Source organism: Neofelis nebulosa, chromosome 2 (genome assembly GCF_028018385.1).
Source record: "Neofelis nebulosa isolate mNeoNeb1 chromosome 2, mNeoNeb1.pri, whole genome shotgun sequence".
Classification (NCBI taxonomy): Eukaryota; Metazoa; Chordata; class Mammalia; order Carnivora; family Felidae; genus Neofelis; species Neofelis nebulosa.
This window is the reverse complement of record NC_080783.1, coordinates 119,132,244-119,146,981: the sequence shown is the minus strand read 5'-3', so window position 1 is coordinate 119,146,981 and position 14,738 is coordinate 119,132,244. Positions and strand designations below refer to the sequence as shown.

The following is a 14,738-nucleotide window of genomic DNA, read 5'->3' as shown; positions in this document are numbered from 1 at the left end:
TGGTTTGTGAGTTTAAGCCTCACATCAGGCTCGCTGCTCTCAGCACAGAGTCTGCTTCGGATTCTCTGTCCCCCTCTCTCTCTGTCCCTCCCCCGCTCGTGCTCTCTCTCTCTCAAAAAACACCTTTAAAAAAAAATTCTAGTTGCCAAGACTTACATAGCACCACAGAAAGTGTCTGGCTTACAGTTGGCTCTTCATACGTGTTCTTTAAATGACCAATTATAGAGGATAAGTTGTATAAAGTAGGATGAACCAGGCCATTCAGATGCCCCATGAAATCTCCAACATCTCCCTATGGGCTAGCACTGTATCTAACCCACTTCTAAGACTATTGATGATGCTCTTTTCTTTTTCTGGAGTCCTATGTAAGACCCATCTCAAGTGCCATTCTTGTCCCCTTCAACTATACCAGCACACACCAATCTCAACTTTTTCTGCATTCACGATGAGTTTGTCAGTACCATTTCATTTACCAATCAACTGTACTAATTTTAGCATGCACATTTTCTCCCCTTCAACTAAACTGAGAGCTCACGGAAGACAGAGAAAAGACATACTGAGTTTGCACAAATTCTTGCTCATTGGTTGATTGACTTAATATATACTTTAAAATTCACTTAAACAGCTATAGGTATTTAATAACTTAACTTGAAAGACTCTGTTTACTATTTCAAGATGGATTCTGCCGATGACGGTATTACTGCAATTTGTAGTTGAACTGGAAATCTCCTGGTTTTGAAACAAGTGTTCCAAAATGCTGTGGGTTTTTTTGTTTTTTTTTTTTTTAATGTTTGTTTATTCTTGAGAGAACACGAGCAGGGGAGGGGCAGAGAGAGGGAGACACAGAATCTGAACCGGCTCCAGGCTCCAAGCTGTCAACACAGAGCCTGACGTGGGGCTCAAACCCACAAACCCTGAGATCATGACTTGAACCGCTTAACCGACTGAGCCACCCAGGCACCCCCAAAATGCTGTATTTTTTTAATTACTGCAAAGCATGATTGCTTGTGGCTTCTTAAAGATTTCCAACCATCACAGGGAAACCATGTACATGCTTGTGTTACCATAAATCCTAACTGGCTTTACTTTGATATTCTTGCATTTCCTCATCTGCTTTAGCCTCTCTGCCAGAATCACTTTTTTTTTCGGCATAGTTTTTAGTAATTAGAACAGCTATTTCCAATGTCATAATTAGAGTAATGAAACCTAACACAACTGTTTGGGACATGGGGATTTTCCACCTCCCTGATTCTCTTGGAAACACCTTACCAGCCCAGAATTAGGTCTCAGAAGCACTCCAACATAGGAGTTACAAAAGTGGCAATGGTTCCAAGAGATACTTCCCAGGCCCCAAAATCTAGAGATTAAAATGGAGATCGTGCAAAAGATCTCTACCATATTACTACTTAGGAATTTTGTTTCAAATGAGAATGTAGTTCCCTAAATCCAACATTCTGTAAGTAGTTCTTCATTGATAGGTTTTTCCATTTATCTACAGAACTTCTGATCTTTGGATTGAGATTTTTCTGAATACAGTTTAGGATAGTTCTAATTCAGTGGCTTTCAAAGTGTGATTCCCAGACGTAGCATCAGCACTACCCAAATTTGTTAGGAATGCAAATACTTGGTCCCCACCCCAGGCAAACTGAATCAGAAACTCTAGGAAGTAGGTCCCAGCAATCTGTTTTATCACACCCTCCAGGGTGTGAAGCCAGAGGCTGAAAACTACTGTTTAAATTCAACATGTTTACTTTGTAGAGTAGGAAATTAAGGGCCAGCGACTAATGACTTCACTAGGACATATAGGTGGTAAGGGCTGTGAATGCATTTATCAATGTATTTTGAGGGCAAACTGCTGATATATAAAATTAATTTAATTCATAACAGCTTATCATAATATGAAACCTGTTCTCAAATTTTTATTACATAACTTTTTTTTTTTAATTTTTTTTTAACGTTTATTTATTTTTGAGACAGAGAGAGACAGAGCATGAACGGGGGAGGGGCAGAGAGAGAGGGAGACACAGAATCTGAAGCAGGCTCCAGGCTCTGAGCCATCAGCCCAGAGCCCGACGCGGGGCTCGAACTCACGGACCGCGAGATGGTGACCTGAGCTGAAGTCGGACGCCTAACCAACTGAGCCACCCAGGCGCCCCATTTATTACATAACTTTGATAAGTTTTAGAAGTAATTATCCTATTCTAAATCACCTCAGAGGCTCTAAGTCTCACCTTAACAGTATGCTTCAATCATATGTGTGGTGTGCATATGCATATAAAATAATATTTTTTAAAGTTCATATGATAGACACTATAAAGTTTTGAATTTGCAGTTGGGCTTTTTATAGAATTTTTTGCTAGACTGTATTTTATTTAACCAGTTTTGAAAGCTATTCTTATGATAAAATAGAGGTTACTTCCTACCAAAGAAATCTCTCAGATTAAAAGTTTATGGGTAATACATACTTTATATTTAGTTCCTCTTTTTTACTTTTTAATGAACTATTCTAACATATATATAAAATCTATAGATCTCAGAGTTGTAATTGTACAACTGAGAATTGTACACATCATGTACACATTACCCAAAACAAGATAGAGAATATTTTCATCACCCCAGAAAATTCCTTTGTGCCCCTCTGCAGTCAATTCTTACCCTGTCTCATCCCTCATAACCACTTTCTGCACTTCTATCACTATGGTTTCAATTTTTCTTGTTGTTAGGCTTAAAATAAATGGAATCACACAGAATGTATTGACTTGTATATGGCTTGTTTCACTTAATATGCTTTTGAGATTCATTCATGTTGTGGGTATCAGAATTTTTTACTGCTGATTAGTATTGTACAAATATATCAAAATGTGCTTATCTTACCTATTTCTTAGTAACAATTTTTGTCTTATCACAAAAACAATTCATGCTGAATATAGAAAATTATAGAATACAAATGAGGGAAGAAGAAGATAAGTATCCATAATTCCACCCTCCAGACATAATCACCATTTAATAACTTGTTTATCCTCTTTGAATCTTTATATAAGTTGTCCACATATATAATACATGTAGTTATTATATAGATTACAAAAATTCTCATTTTAGATTCAAGTTTTTACTACTTAGACTCTGATGTTAGTGTGTTAAATAGGCACAAGTCTTTGTTTAGAATATTTTCCAATTAAAAAAAATTAAAAATTATACATGAATACACATTTATTTCCAACAATTCAAATGACAATGATATATATGAAAAAAGTAAATGTTAGTATCCAACCGCCAATTTTACTTCCCTTCTCATAGGTAGCCAGTGTTAACTAAATACAAATTTTTAAAAAAATTTTTTTAAATGTTTATTTTTGACAGAGAGAGAGAGAGAGAGAGACAGAGCATGAGTGGGGGAGGGGCAGAGAGCAAGGGAGACAGAATCCAAAGCAGGCTTCAGGCTGTGAGCTGTCAGCACAGAGACCGATGCGGGGCTTGAACTCACAGACTGCAAGATCATGTCCTGAGCCAAAGTCGGACGCCCAACCGACTGAGCCACCCAGGCACCCCAACTAAATACAAAATTTTGACCAAGATGATATTTATAAGGACCATGAAGTGCTGAATTTATTATCACATTTTTTTCTAAGTTTTTTCTTTTCTTTTTTTTTAATGTTTATTTTTAAGAGAGAGAGACAGAGACAGAGACTGAGTGCGAGCAAGGGAGGGGTAGAGAGAGAGGAAGACACAGAATCCAAAGCAGGCTCCAGGCTCTGAGCTGTCAGCACAGAGCCTGAAGTGGGGCTTGAACCCATGAACTGTGAGATCATAACCTGAGCTGAAGTCGGACGCCTAACCGACCAAGCCACCCAGGCATTCATCTAAGTTTTATTTCTTAATTTTTATGTACAAGTTTTGTTATCTATACACCAGTGATCTTTTAGTGGGGATGAAATTATATAATACCAAATGCTCACATTAGGACCAGTTCTAGTATTATATAGTTTGCTATCCACTTCAAAATAATGGTTTTTAAATATTTTTTCTAAGCGTGAATAGAGTGCTATCTTCGAATTTTCTGATTGTTGAGTGGATTTATTCCTATCTGTTGTTGGAAGCTTAGATATGTATAGCTCTCTGTATGTTGATCTTTACTTACAGATAGCAAACGTCTATTCAATGATAAATTGCCTTTTCTCCATTTATACTGGTTTGTACTTCTACACCAAGCTACTTATATAATGTCATTAAAGTTTAGAGACTATCAATCAGATGCAAAATCTTACTAAGGAATAGAAAATAATACAAAGTATTATTTAATTTACTCCTGAAAAGCACTTTGTTTCACTATTTCGTTTCTTTTTGAATGTTTAGAGACAGAGACAGAGACAGAGAGAGGGAGACAGAGGATCCAAAGCCGGCTCTGCGCTGACAGCAGAGAGCCCCATATGAGGTTTGAACTCAGGTACTGAGATCATGAGCTGAGCCAAAGCTGGCCACTTTGACTGACTGAGCAGGTGCCCCAATTACTTTGTTTCATGAGTATTTTCCTCAGTAGGAAAATGTGGCTGGCATCGACAATCGAAGATGAGGACTTATGTCTTAATTTGTACTTTTATGGACCTTTGCATTCTTTCAGCTCTTTAGAACTATACTTAAGACAGAGTACAACAGGGTATAGTCCTGGCAGGCAGGCTGTTAGGGAAGTCCAGAAACTCCTTGTCTCTCTATAGATCACTACAGATCCCAAAGATTGTTGTTTACTTTCTTTTGACTTTGAAGCTCATATACCCAGAGGCAGGCAAAAATGTAGCTGTAATTGAGTTTTCCTTGGAAGTCTATTTTACATTCTTGGTTTTTAGGGCCAGAACATGCATATTTTAAGTGAAATAACATATGCAAAGTTCTATAGCTCCTCCAAACTCACAGATCAAAGGACTGTCCTTAAGATGGAGGTACTAAGATTTTGTTTTGGTGATTAAGAGAACAATAAAATCTTATGTGTGCAAAGCCCCATAAAGTTTTAAAATTATTTTAAAATATTTCCATTATTATCATATTGAAATAATAGTATAAGCTATTATTTAACGAGCAAAGTACTGTTAAAACACTTCTAAATCATTTCCTCTAATTCTCCATAAGAAGTTTGGAGGCCTGTTCAGAGTTCTTATTAGGAGTTATGGGCTCTGTCCTAGAGACGAGGTTCAGAAATACTTAAAACTGTTGCTGCCCTTAACCTCTCACAAGGCCAAGCCAGTATTTTTGTAACTGGGAAATGTCCTGCTGTTGGGGGACTCTAGGTGATCCGCTGGGGCTGTTTTTCTTCCTGTCCGGTGTCTGCAACGCCTCTTAAGCCAACAAGGGAAATCTTTATTATAAATGGGAGTTGATACCTCCTACTCGGGAGCTCCAGCTTCCCCCCACTGTGCACATTCTAAGTTCTGTATCCAAGGGAAGGGTGACAACTGTATATGGTTGAATAAGACGGGGTACCTACTTAAGTCAGTGAAATTCTCAGCCCTAATTCTGCAGAGATCAGTACTCTCTGACATTCTGTACTCTTGCTCAAAGAAGCTAGGTCTTTCGTTCTAAAGTTTATGTACCCTCCCCACCCCCCAAATAGGGACTGCAGTCCACCTGAACCTGAAAGAGAATTTGGTGATGGTAATCTATTCTCAGGTGTCTACATTCTTGAAAAAGCCCATTCTTAAAAGTCATGGTTCACCAGCTGCATTCACGTGGTATGGGCTGGACTGTTTCTCGGATGACTGCTTTGTGTCCTCTCTTGATTTCTTTTCTAAAAAAGGTCAAATCGTCCAGCAGTGCTAAACCCACGGCCCGCCCCCAACACTGCAAGGAAGAGAAATACTTGATCTCTTTTCTAGATACTCCCAAAGTCGAGATAGAGGTTGAATTGAGCCTCCTAAAATCCGCCCTAACTGCCACCTCTGGTTTGTCAACCCCGTCTCCCCGCCCGCCGCCGCTGTAAACCCGAGGGGCCTTTTAATCCCAGCACCAGCCTGGGTAGGGGAGAGGTGGGGCTGCAGGCGGGAGGGAGGCGGCGCGCAGCGGTACCTAGTGGCGCTGCTGGGCTGCTCCATCCAGAGTACGTGGCGCTACCCGTGGAGAGAGGGGGAGGGAATTCAACTTTCTCCTCCCAACGCAGATCTTCGGGTCATCCCGCTGGGGCAGGAGGGGAGGATCCATGAGAGGACTGGTGCCCTTGTCGGGTGAAACCTCAGCAGATGAAAGCAGTCTGGCAGTGGCCAGCGCCTGTCCTGCTCTCCACGAGTACCCGCTGCGAACTAGGTCTCCGTTTCAGCGCGAGGAGCTGCGACCCGACTGGGGGTGAGGGGGAACGCACTCGCTACCGCGCATGCGCACAGTCGGGAGCTGGCGGCCCGACTACAGCTCCCAGAGGAACCCGCCGCTGGCCGCGGGAGCCGAGCCGCTGGCGCCATCTTGAAATCTGATCCTTGATCTCCGAGTCTTTGCGTCAGCAGCGGGGTGCTGCTCTTGTACGGCGAACCCAGCCTGCTAAAAGGGAGGACGTTGGGGACGCGGCGGCTGGCGGGAGAGAGAGACGGAGGAGACAAGTCTGGTTGCGAGCGCGGCCTGCGCTGCTGTCACTCAGCATCCCCTTAAGGCGTTTTTTACGCCCGCCCCCTTTCCGAGGGGCGGGGCGGGGCGGGGCGGGGCTGCCCACCCTGGTACCCGGAGCCCGCGCGCGGGTGGCAGAGGTGTGCCCCTGCAGCGTGGGGACCCCACCGGACTGTGCCATGCCCGCCGGAGGCCACGGAAGAGGGAGACGCCGCGCAACCAAGTGCCAGTGAGTGAACAGGCTGCAGCCGCCTCCGGGAACCTTGGCAACTGCTGAGAGAGAAGATGAAGGAGGTTTGCAGGATCTGTGCCCGGGAGCTGTGCGGAAACCAGCGGCGCTGGATCTTCCACACGGCATCTAAGCTCAACCTCCAGGTTCTGCTTTCGCATGTCCTGGGCAAGGATGTGTCCCGGGATGGCAAAGCCGAGTTTGCTTGCAGCAAGTGTGCTTTCATGCTTGATCGGATCTATAGATTCGACACCGTTATTGCCCGGATCGAAGCTCTTTCTATTGAGCGCTTGCAAAAGCTGCTGCTGGAGAAGGACCGCCTCAAGTTCTGCATTGCTAGCATGTATCGTAAGAATAACGACGATTCTGTCACGGAAACCAAGGCAGGGAATGGGACGGTTGACATTTCCGGCTTACCTGATGTCAGATACTCTGCACTGCTCCAGGAAGACTTTGCCTATTCAGGGTTTGAGTGTTGGGTAGAAAATGAGGATCAGATTCAGGAGCTCCACAGCTGCCATGCTTCGGAAGGTCCTGGAAACCGACCCAGGAGATGCCGTGGTTGTGCAGCTTTGCGGGTTGCTGATTCTGACTATGAAGCCATTTGTAAGGTGCCTCGAAAGGTGGCCAGAAGTATCTCGTGTGGCCCTTCTACCAGGTGGTCCACCAGCATTTGCACTGAAGAACCAGCGTTGTCTGAAGTGGGGCCACCGGATTTACCAAGTACAAAGGTACCCCCAGATGGAGAAAGCATGGAGGAAGGGACACCGGGATCCTCAGTGGAATCTTTGGATGCAAGTGTGCAGGCTAGTCCTCCACAACAAAAGGATGAGGAAACGGAGAGAAGTGCAAAGGAACTTGCAAAGTGTGACTGTTGTTCAGAAGAGCAGGCTCCACAACATATGTGTAACCACAAGCTGGAGCTAGCTCTTAGCATGATTAAAGGTCTTGATTATAAGCCCATCCAGAGCCCCCGAGGGAGCAAGCTTCCTATTCCAGTGAAATCCAGCCCACCTGGAGCCAGGCCTGGCCATATCATGACAGATGGAGTTAGTTCCGGTTTCCTTAACAGGTCTTTGAAACCCCTTTACAAGACATCTGTGACTTATCCCTTGGAAATTTCAGACTTGCAGGAGCTGTGGGATGATCTCTGTGAAGATTATTTACCACTTCGGGTCCAGGTATACAAAATGGCTACATAACGCCTTTCTGATTATAGTTAGCTGGTCTCAGGCTTTACATGATTTCTGCCTGGGTGAAGGTTAATCTTCTACACCTGAGAAAACTAATCATTGAGCCCACTTTTGCTGCACCTTTGCTTGTGTCCCATTGTAGTGTATGTGGTTCACACTCAAAGAATTTGCTTTTCACAGTCCTTGTAATATTATCTATTGGCCTTCCTGTTAATTATCAAAATCACAGACCTTTTAAGACAAAAAGAGATTCCTAATTGACTTTTACCCTATAAAAAGACATTTAATCTTATATCTGGCACTAAACCTCTTACCTCCTTTTCTGTCCCCCCCCCCGCTTCTTTTTGCTTTGTTTTCATTTTTAGATGTATAGATGTTTTCATTTATAATGATCAATGTTTTCTCACATTCCGTAAGGGAGTTCTCTAGTTCTCCCTAGAGCATCAAGTGTTCCATCCCAAAGGTTTATCTCAAACTGATTAGAGCATAGGGTAAAGGTTTGGGGAAAACCTGTTAATCCACCAAAGTATTATACTATCTGGGCAATATTTATAATAAGTATGCCATTTGAAAACTAATAATGACTTGTTCCTAAAAGAAACTTTGGGAATTCAAGTGTTGTCATTAAAACCATTAAGGTGAAGGGGCACCTGGGTGGCTCGGTCGGTTGGGCGTCAGACTTCAGCTCAGGTCACGATCTCGTGGTCCGTGAGTTCGAGCCCCGCGTCGGGCTCTGTGCTGACAGCTCAGAACCTGGAGCCTGTTTCAGATTCTGTATCTCCCTCTCTCTGACCTTCCCCCATTCATGATCTGTCTCTCTCTGTCTCAAAAATGAATAAATGTTAAAAAAAAAATTTTTTTTTTTTAATTTAAAAAAAAAAACAAAACATTAAGGTGAAAACTGTTCACAGCCTGTTTGCCCGCTGAACTCTATTAAGAGGATGTTTGACATTAAGAAAGGTTTCCTCCATTATTGGGTAATAGGAGTTTCATCCATTATACTCTTTAAATTTTTCTTTTAAGTTTATTTATCTTGAGAGAGAGCCTGAGCAGGCTAGGGGGCAGAGAGAGGGGGGAGAGAGAGCATCCCAAGCAGGCTCCACACTGTCAGCGCAAAGCCTCATGCAGCCAGGGCTTGAACTCACGAACTGTGAGATCTTGACCTGAGCGGAAATCAAGAGTTGGGCGCTTAACTGACTGAGCCCCTCAGGCACCCCCCCCATCATCCATTATATATCCATATACTCATGAATTTCTTAGTGACTAGAAGATGGTAGTTGATCTTAATGTGAGCTGTTTATTTCTGCCCAACTGATTTCATACCAACTTTTCAAGTTTAGTTATATTCAGGGACCCGACAGATGCTACTTTGTTTCTGCAGCAACAATGGACGCTAACTTCAGTTAACTTTGTAAAACATCTGGCACGTTCTACCCCGATAAATTTAGTGATACCATTACAAAAGCGGACAGTCCAGAAGGCATTTTGGAAAGCCTGCTACCAGTCAGCATCATCCCAGAAATCTAGAGCTTGATGATAAATGAGATTGTTGCTTGTCACTTAAAATTTTTGAAAAGTAGTTCTATTATAAATAAAATTTGCATCACAGTAAGAACTTAGCAGAAAAATAGAAATATTTTTAAATTTATGTACAGTAGTCAGAAACATCATATATGAAGTGTTATGAAAAAGGATGAATATCAAAAAGTTTTAAAATGTGTTTTCATTTGTATAAAATGTTTAGAATGCCTAGTGCTCTGCTTTGCATTCGTTTCTTAAAGTGGAGCTTTGAGATTGATCATTCTCAAGAGCACATTTAAACTATGGTGACTGTACCTTTAGGTCAAGACTGTACCTTTACTTCATTATATTTGGACATTGGAAAAAAAACAGACCTTTAAAACTGTAGTGTGTGACCTTTCTGCTATCAACCTGGCTTAGATTCTTTACTGTTTGTACAATAACAAAACAAGAGGAAAGAGAAAACATTCAGCTTGAAGAATCATGGCATTTAATTGTTGTGCCATTTTCTCCAGTAATTAAGGATGTGGGTGCAAATAGAATGATTAAATTGGGCTCAGGGTGTTTGTAAATAAAATGTGGATTTAGGACCCCTGACCTTTTGTTTAAGTCTGGTTGACTTTTAAGCTCCTTAAGGAGCCTTAAGGCTGGTGTCCTTTATGTCAGAACCAGAGCTAGTGGGACAAAGGCAGACCGCTCATTGTCTATTTCTCTGAACAAATGTGAAAAGAACAGAAGTAAATTTAAGTTACTTTTGGTAGCTCTGTTCTTAGCTTGTAGAAAGAAAAAACCCTGAAAGAAAAAAATTTTTTATTTAAATTCCACTGCAAATACAAAGAAAGACTCCTATCCTAAAAAGAAAGATTGTTCTGTAAGGTCATTTTGATTCCTTTGTTTAATCCTCCACTTAACCCATTCTGTGCACTATGAAATATTTCATCAGAGTTCCTTCTGATTGCTTTTTTTCTTTCTCTTCTTTCTCGTATTAAAGAAAAATAGCAACCGTGTAGCTCTCTGGCTTACTAATTTTCTGGTATTATGCAAATTGACTCACTTGCTTTCCACAGAATTTATGCCCAAAAACCCAAGGTTGTTTAAATATCTAAAGAAAGATTGAAGCTGGTAATTTCCTTCTTTATTGAGTGGCCCTGAACTAGAAGAGCGGTGATAGGAGGGGTGTGGTCGATTAGTAAACCTCAGTTTAGTTCTGGCTCCTGTGCAATTTCCTTCTCTATCTAAATTCAAAGAGCAGGAGATCTTTGCTTTAAGTCTTGCCATGCCTGGGTCTGCCCCTGTGTGACTATGGTAATTTATCCTTCTCACTGTTTGGCTACAGAACCTAGATCAGACTCTTTGGAAGGTATAAACATTAGATGCTGGTCAAAGATTAGGCCTTTAATTTTATGCTAGTTGATGGTTCTTTTGTATCTCCTCTTATTAACAATAGGATAGAAAACCACAGCAGTTAAAGATCTAGGACTTGCTATTGTGAGGACTAGCAAGTGCCAAGAAAAATGTCGTTAACCCAGAAGATCTAAATAACTGCCTTTTTAGCCCAAAGGTCATACATTATGCAACATCAGGCCTGGAAGCAATTCTCTTTTCTGATGCTGGAAAGCATTTGTCCCAAATAAGTCAAAAGCAGCTTAATTTAAAATTACATTATTATTATGATATGATTTTAGTAACCAGTGGTCTGGAAATTAGCAATGATTCAGCCAAATTGAGCATTACTGATTTCAGGCTTTATAAAATCATCTTAGGAATGATTGGTTTATGTATTTGATATTTCACAAGGATTCATTAGGAGCTTGTTAACTCAGGGGACTTTGCTAAGTGCTCTTTTGGCAGACTATTATCTGAAAAGACAGTTTTCTGAGATGAAGATTGAATAATCTTTCTGAGATTATTTAATAAAAAAGTTATGAATAAAGAACAAATATCTTCAGGTCACTGCATTACATTTACAGAATTAAGGATTTCCTACAATTATTTTTTAATTTTTTTTTTTTTTTTAACGTTTATTTATTTTTGAGACCGAGAGAGACAGCATGAACAGGGGAGGGGCAGAGAGAGAGGGAGACACAGAATCGGAAGCAGGGTCCAGACTGAGCCATCAGCCCAGAGCCCGATGCGGGGCTCGAACTCACGGACCGTGAGATCGTGACCTGAGGTGAAGTCGGACGCTTAACCGACTGAGCCACCCAGGCGCCCCTTCCTACAATTATTAATGCCAAGCTGGGTTCAGATGAGACACAGACTCATTATGTACTATTCTATGGCATTCTTTGGCTTTAAAGTTGCTGATGAAATGTCGCTATTAAATATCTATCTAGTCTTATTTCTAAAGAGTCACGGAAGGATTAGAGCATTGGACTGGAAATTAGGACTGTTGTTGATTGTGTTTGTTTCTAGTCTTGTTCTCTTACTAAACACAAACTTTTGGTCCCTACAACATTGCAGACATTATGGTAGGCAATGGGTTTACAGAGATGGAAGATACATTCCCAGCTCCAGTGCATCTGGTTTAACTGGATCCTTTTCCTGATTTCCTGTGTAACTTCGGACGTTACTTACCTGCTCTAAGTTTCCATGTAAAATGGGATTAGAACACATGGTTAGTTTGTATAGTTTCTTTGCCCTGCGGAACTGAGGAGCCAGGTTTTGTAGAGAATGTTTTATCATTAAATAAATGATAAAATTATTTATTTATCAGTTAGAATTGTGAATATCTGTTCACATAGTTACCTCTCCCAGGGTGTGACCTAATTCACAGCACCTCAGGGCAAAGCTCCCTGTTATACCCACAACAACAAATATCTCAATTATTCTAGGAGTCATTATCCTTTGATTCTCCTTGTCCCTCTCCTTCCTTCCAGTCCTGTTGACTCTCCTTTCAAAACACATCTAAATACATCCATTTCTCTTCCCCTCTCTAACTGCCACTATAAGCCACTATTCTCTTTCACCTACACAACAGAAACAGCCTCCTATCTGGTCTCCCTGTCCCTACTGGTGCTCCCCTGTCCATTCATCACAGAAGCAGCTTTTTAAAATACAAATACGATTGGATTACTTTTCTGTTAAAAACAGTGCAGTCCATTCTCATTTCAATGAGAATGAAATCCAGCTTCCTTAACCCTGCAGTAGAAGTTCTATACCTGGCCTCTGCTTTTCCTTTCCTCTTCATCATGTATTCCTGTCCTCTGCTCATTACACTTTAGCCCTATGCTAGCCGGCTACGTAGCCACTAGCCTTATGTGGCTGTTGAGCACTTGAAATGTGGCTGCTCTGAATTGAGATACGCTGTGAGTAAAGGGCACCCCTGATTTCAGAGACGTGGTATGAAAGGAAGTAAAATACCTTGTTGATAGCTTTTATATTGAATACATGACTATGATAATTTCTTTTGATCAGATATATGGGCTCATAAAATATTTTATCGAAATTAAGTTCACCTATTTATTTTTTACTGCAGTCAACGAGGTTTACTACAAAAATTTAACTTATATACATGGCTCACTCATATTTCTATGTGAAAGTGCTACCCTAGCTACATAGACCTTTCTGTCTCAGGCTTCTAGCCTCTCCAGGTCGTTTCCATTAGCTGTTTCTGCTGCCTAGATTGTTTTGTAGCTCTTTCAAGGACTGGCTTTTTATCCTGAAGATCTCCCCTTAACCAATGTAAAGTAACTGCTCAACCAACTTTGAGTAACTTCACCGCTTTACCATGCTTTTCTGTTTTAAAGCATAAGGCCTGTCACTGTCTGCGATTTTGTGTATTTCCTTGTTCCTTTATTATATTCCCAACTCCCACAGTGTTTTATATATTATGGTACTTAAGAGATGTTTTTAAAAATTGGTAAATAGCATTAGAAGAATAAAAAACTGGGTTGGTTTTTTTGTTTTGTTTTGTTTTTTTGTGGTTTTTTTCCTGAAATCTTTATACTTCCAGTCAGTTGCTGGCAGGAACAGATTGAAATTAAGCTCTAACCCCACTGCCTAGAAAATGGTAGTCAAAGTTTAAAAGTGTGAGGGAAAGGGAAAATGAACAGCAGTTGCCTTTTTCTCTTCCTAATGGGTATATATTTTTTCTCATTAGAGTGGGGGTGTGTAGGGAGTGGGAAGGGAAGGGTCAGGGAGAGAGGAGATGGGTTTAGTGCCACAATGAAGTCCTACAGTTTTATTTTAGTACCTTTAACTCATAATGAATATTAGATACAGTTCTATAAGTTTATCTTAGTCTGATTTATTATCACATCATATAAACAATATATGGGGTTTTTTTCTCCTGAATCTTTTTGGTGAATTGGTATTCCTATTAAACATACCTCCTTCCCAGACCACGGTGGATTTTCAAATTTATTTTTAATTTTATTTTTACTCTTTTTTGAAATAACTTCAAATTTATAGAGAAGTCATAAGAGAAATACAAAGAACTCCCAGATTCACCAGTTGTTAACATTTATCCAGATTCACCATATGCTAATATTTTGCTACATTTGCTGTTTCATTCCCACTGCCTATATAGACACATTATTTTTGTATTCCTGAACCACCTGAGAATTAGTTGCAGATATTATGAGTTTTTATACTAAGTATGCATGTTTCCTAAAGGCAAGAACATCTCTTACATAACTACAGTATAATTATCAAATTTAGGGGTGCCTGGGTGGCTCAGTTGGTTAAGTGTCTGACTTCGGCTCAGGTCATGATCTCACGGTTCGTGAGTTCAAGCCCCGTGTCAGGCTCTGTGCTGACAGCTCAGATCCTTGAGCCTGCTTTGGATTCTGTGTCTCCTTCTCTCTCTCTCTCTGCCCCTCCCCCACTCGTACTCTGTCTCTCTCTCAAAAATGAATAATTAAATGTTTAAAAATATATATCAATTACCAAATTTAGTATCGATATGTATACGATATGGATAATCTATATTCAAAATCTGTCCATTTTTTCCAGTAATGTGAACAAGCATATTATAAGAAAGACTGTTGAAATAGACCTTTCCTTTCTTATGGATGGTATAGGTTTACTTACTGAATTCCATGATTGGAAATAGGATAAAGTGAGTATTTGGTCATCATAAACATTTTCTTTTTTTAATCTTCCCTTTGAACTCTAAATTATCTGTTTTAACTGACTCTGTAGTGTTTGCGTGAGTTCATAGGGAAAGATAGGGGGAGGAGCTGGGGCTAAGTAAACCAGTCCTCTCAATAAGG

At 40.7% G+C, this 14,738-nt stretch overlaps 1 protein-coding gene and 2 long non-coding RNA genes across 26 annotated transcripts in view; 2 read left to right on the top strand and 1 right to left on the bottom strand.

Moving 5' to 3' along the window:
• The window catches only part of LOC131504062 (myomegalin-like), a 221,874-nt gene that overhangs the window by 132,753 nt on the left and 74,383 nt on the right, over window positions 1-14,738 (top strand). For 5 of the 24 annotated variants that reach the window (XM_058716018.1, XM_058716024.1, XM_058716006.1 and 2 more), the window contains exon 1: window positions 6,480-7,989. The exons of the other annotated variants lie outside the window; for them this stretch is intronic. In XM_058716018.1, the coding sequence (XP_058572001.1) occupies window positions 6,865-7,989 (1,125 nt within the window). In that variant the 5' untranslated portion in view covers window positions 6,480-6,864. Of the gene's footprint in view, window positions 1-6,479; window positions 7,990-14,738 lie in introns of those variants that run through there. 24 annotated transcript variants of the gene reach the window in all.
• LOC131504068 (uncharacterized) lies at window positions 3,362-6,136 on the bottom strand. Its single transcript, XR_009257763.1, has 2 exons — window positions 6,055-6,136; window positions 3,362-5,327 (listed from the first exon to the last, which is right to left on the bottom strand). It is a non-coding gene; the product is annotated as an uncharacterized LOC131504068 (long non-coding RNA).
• Window positions 7,997-10,529, top strand: LOC131504067 (uncharacterized). The gene is made up of 2 exons (XR_009257762.1): window positions 7,997-8,639; window positions 8,896-10,529. It is a non-coding gene; the product is annotated as an uncharacterized LOC131504067 (long non-coding RNA).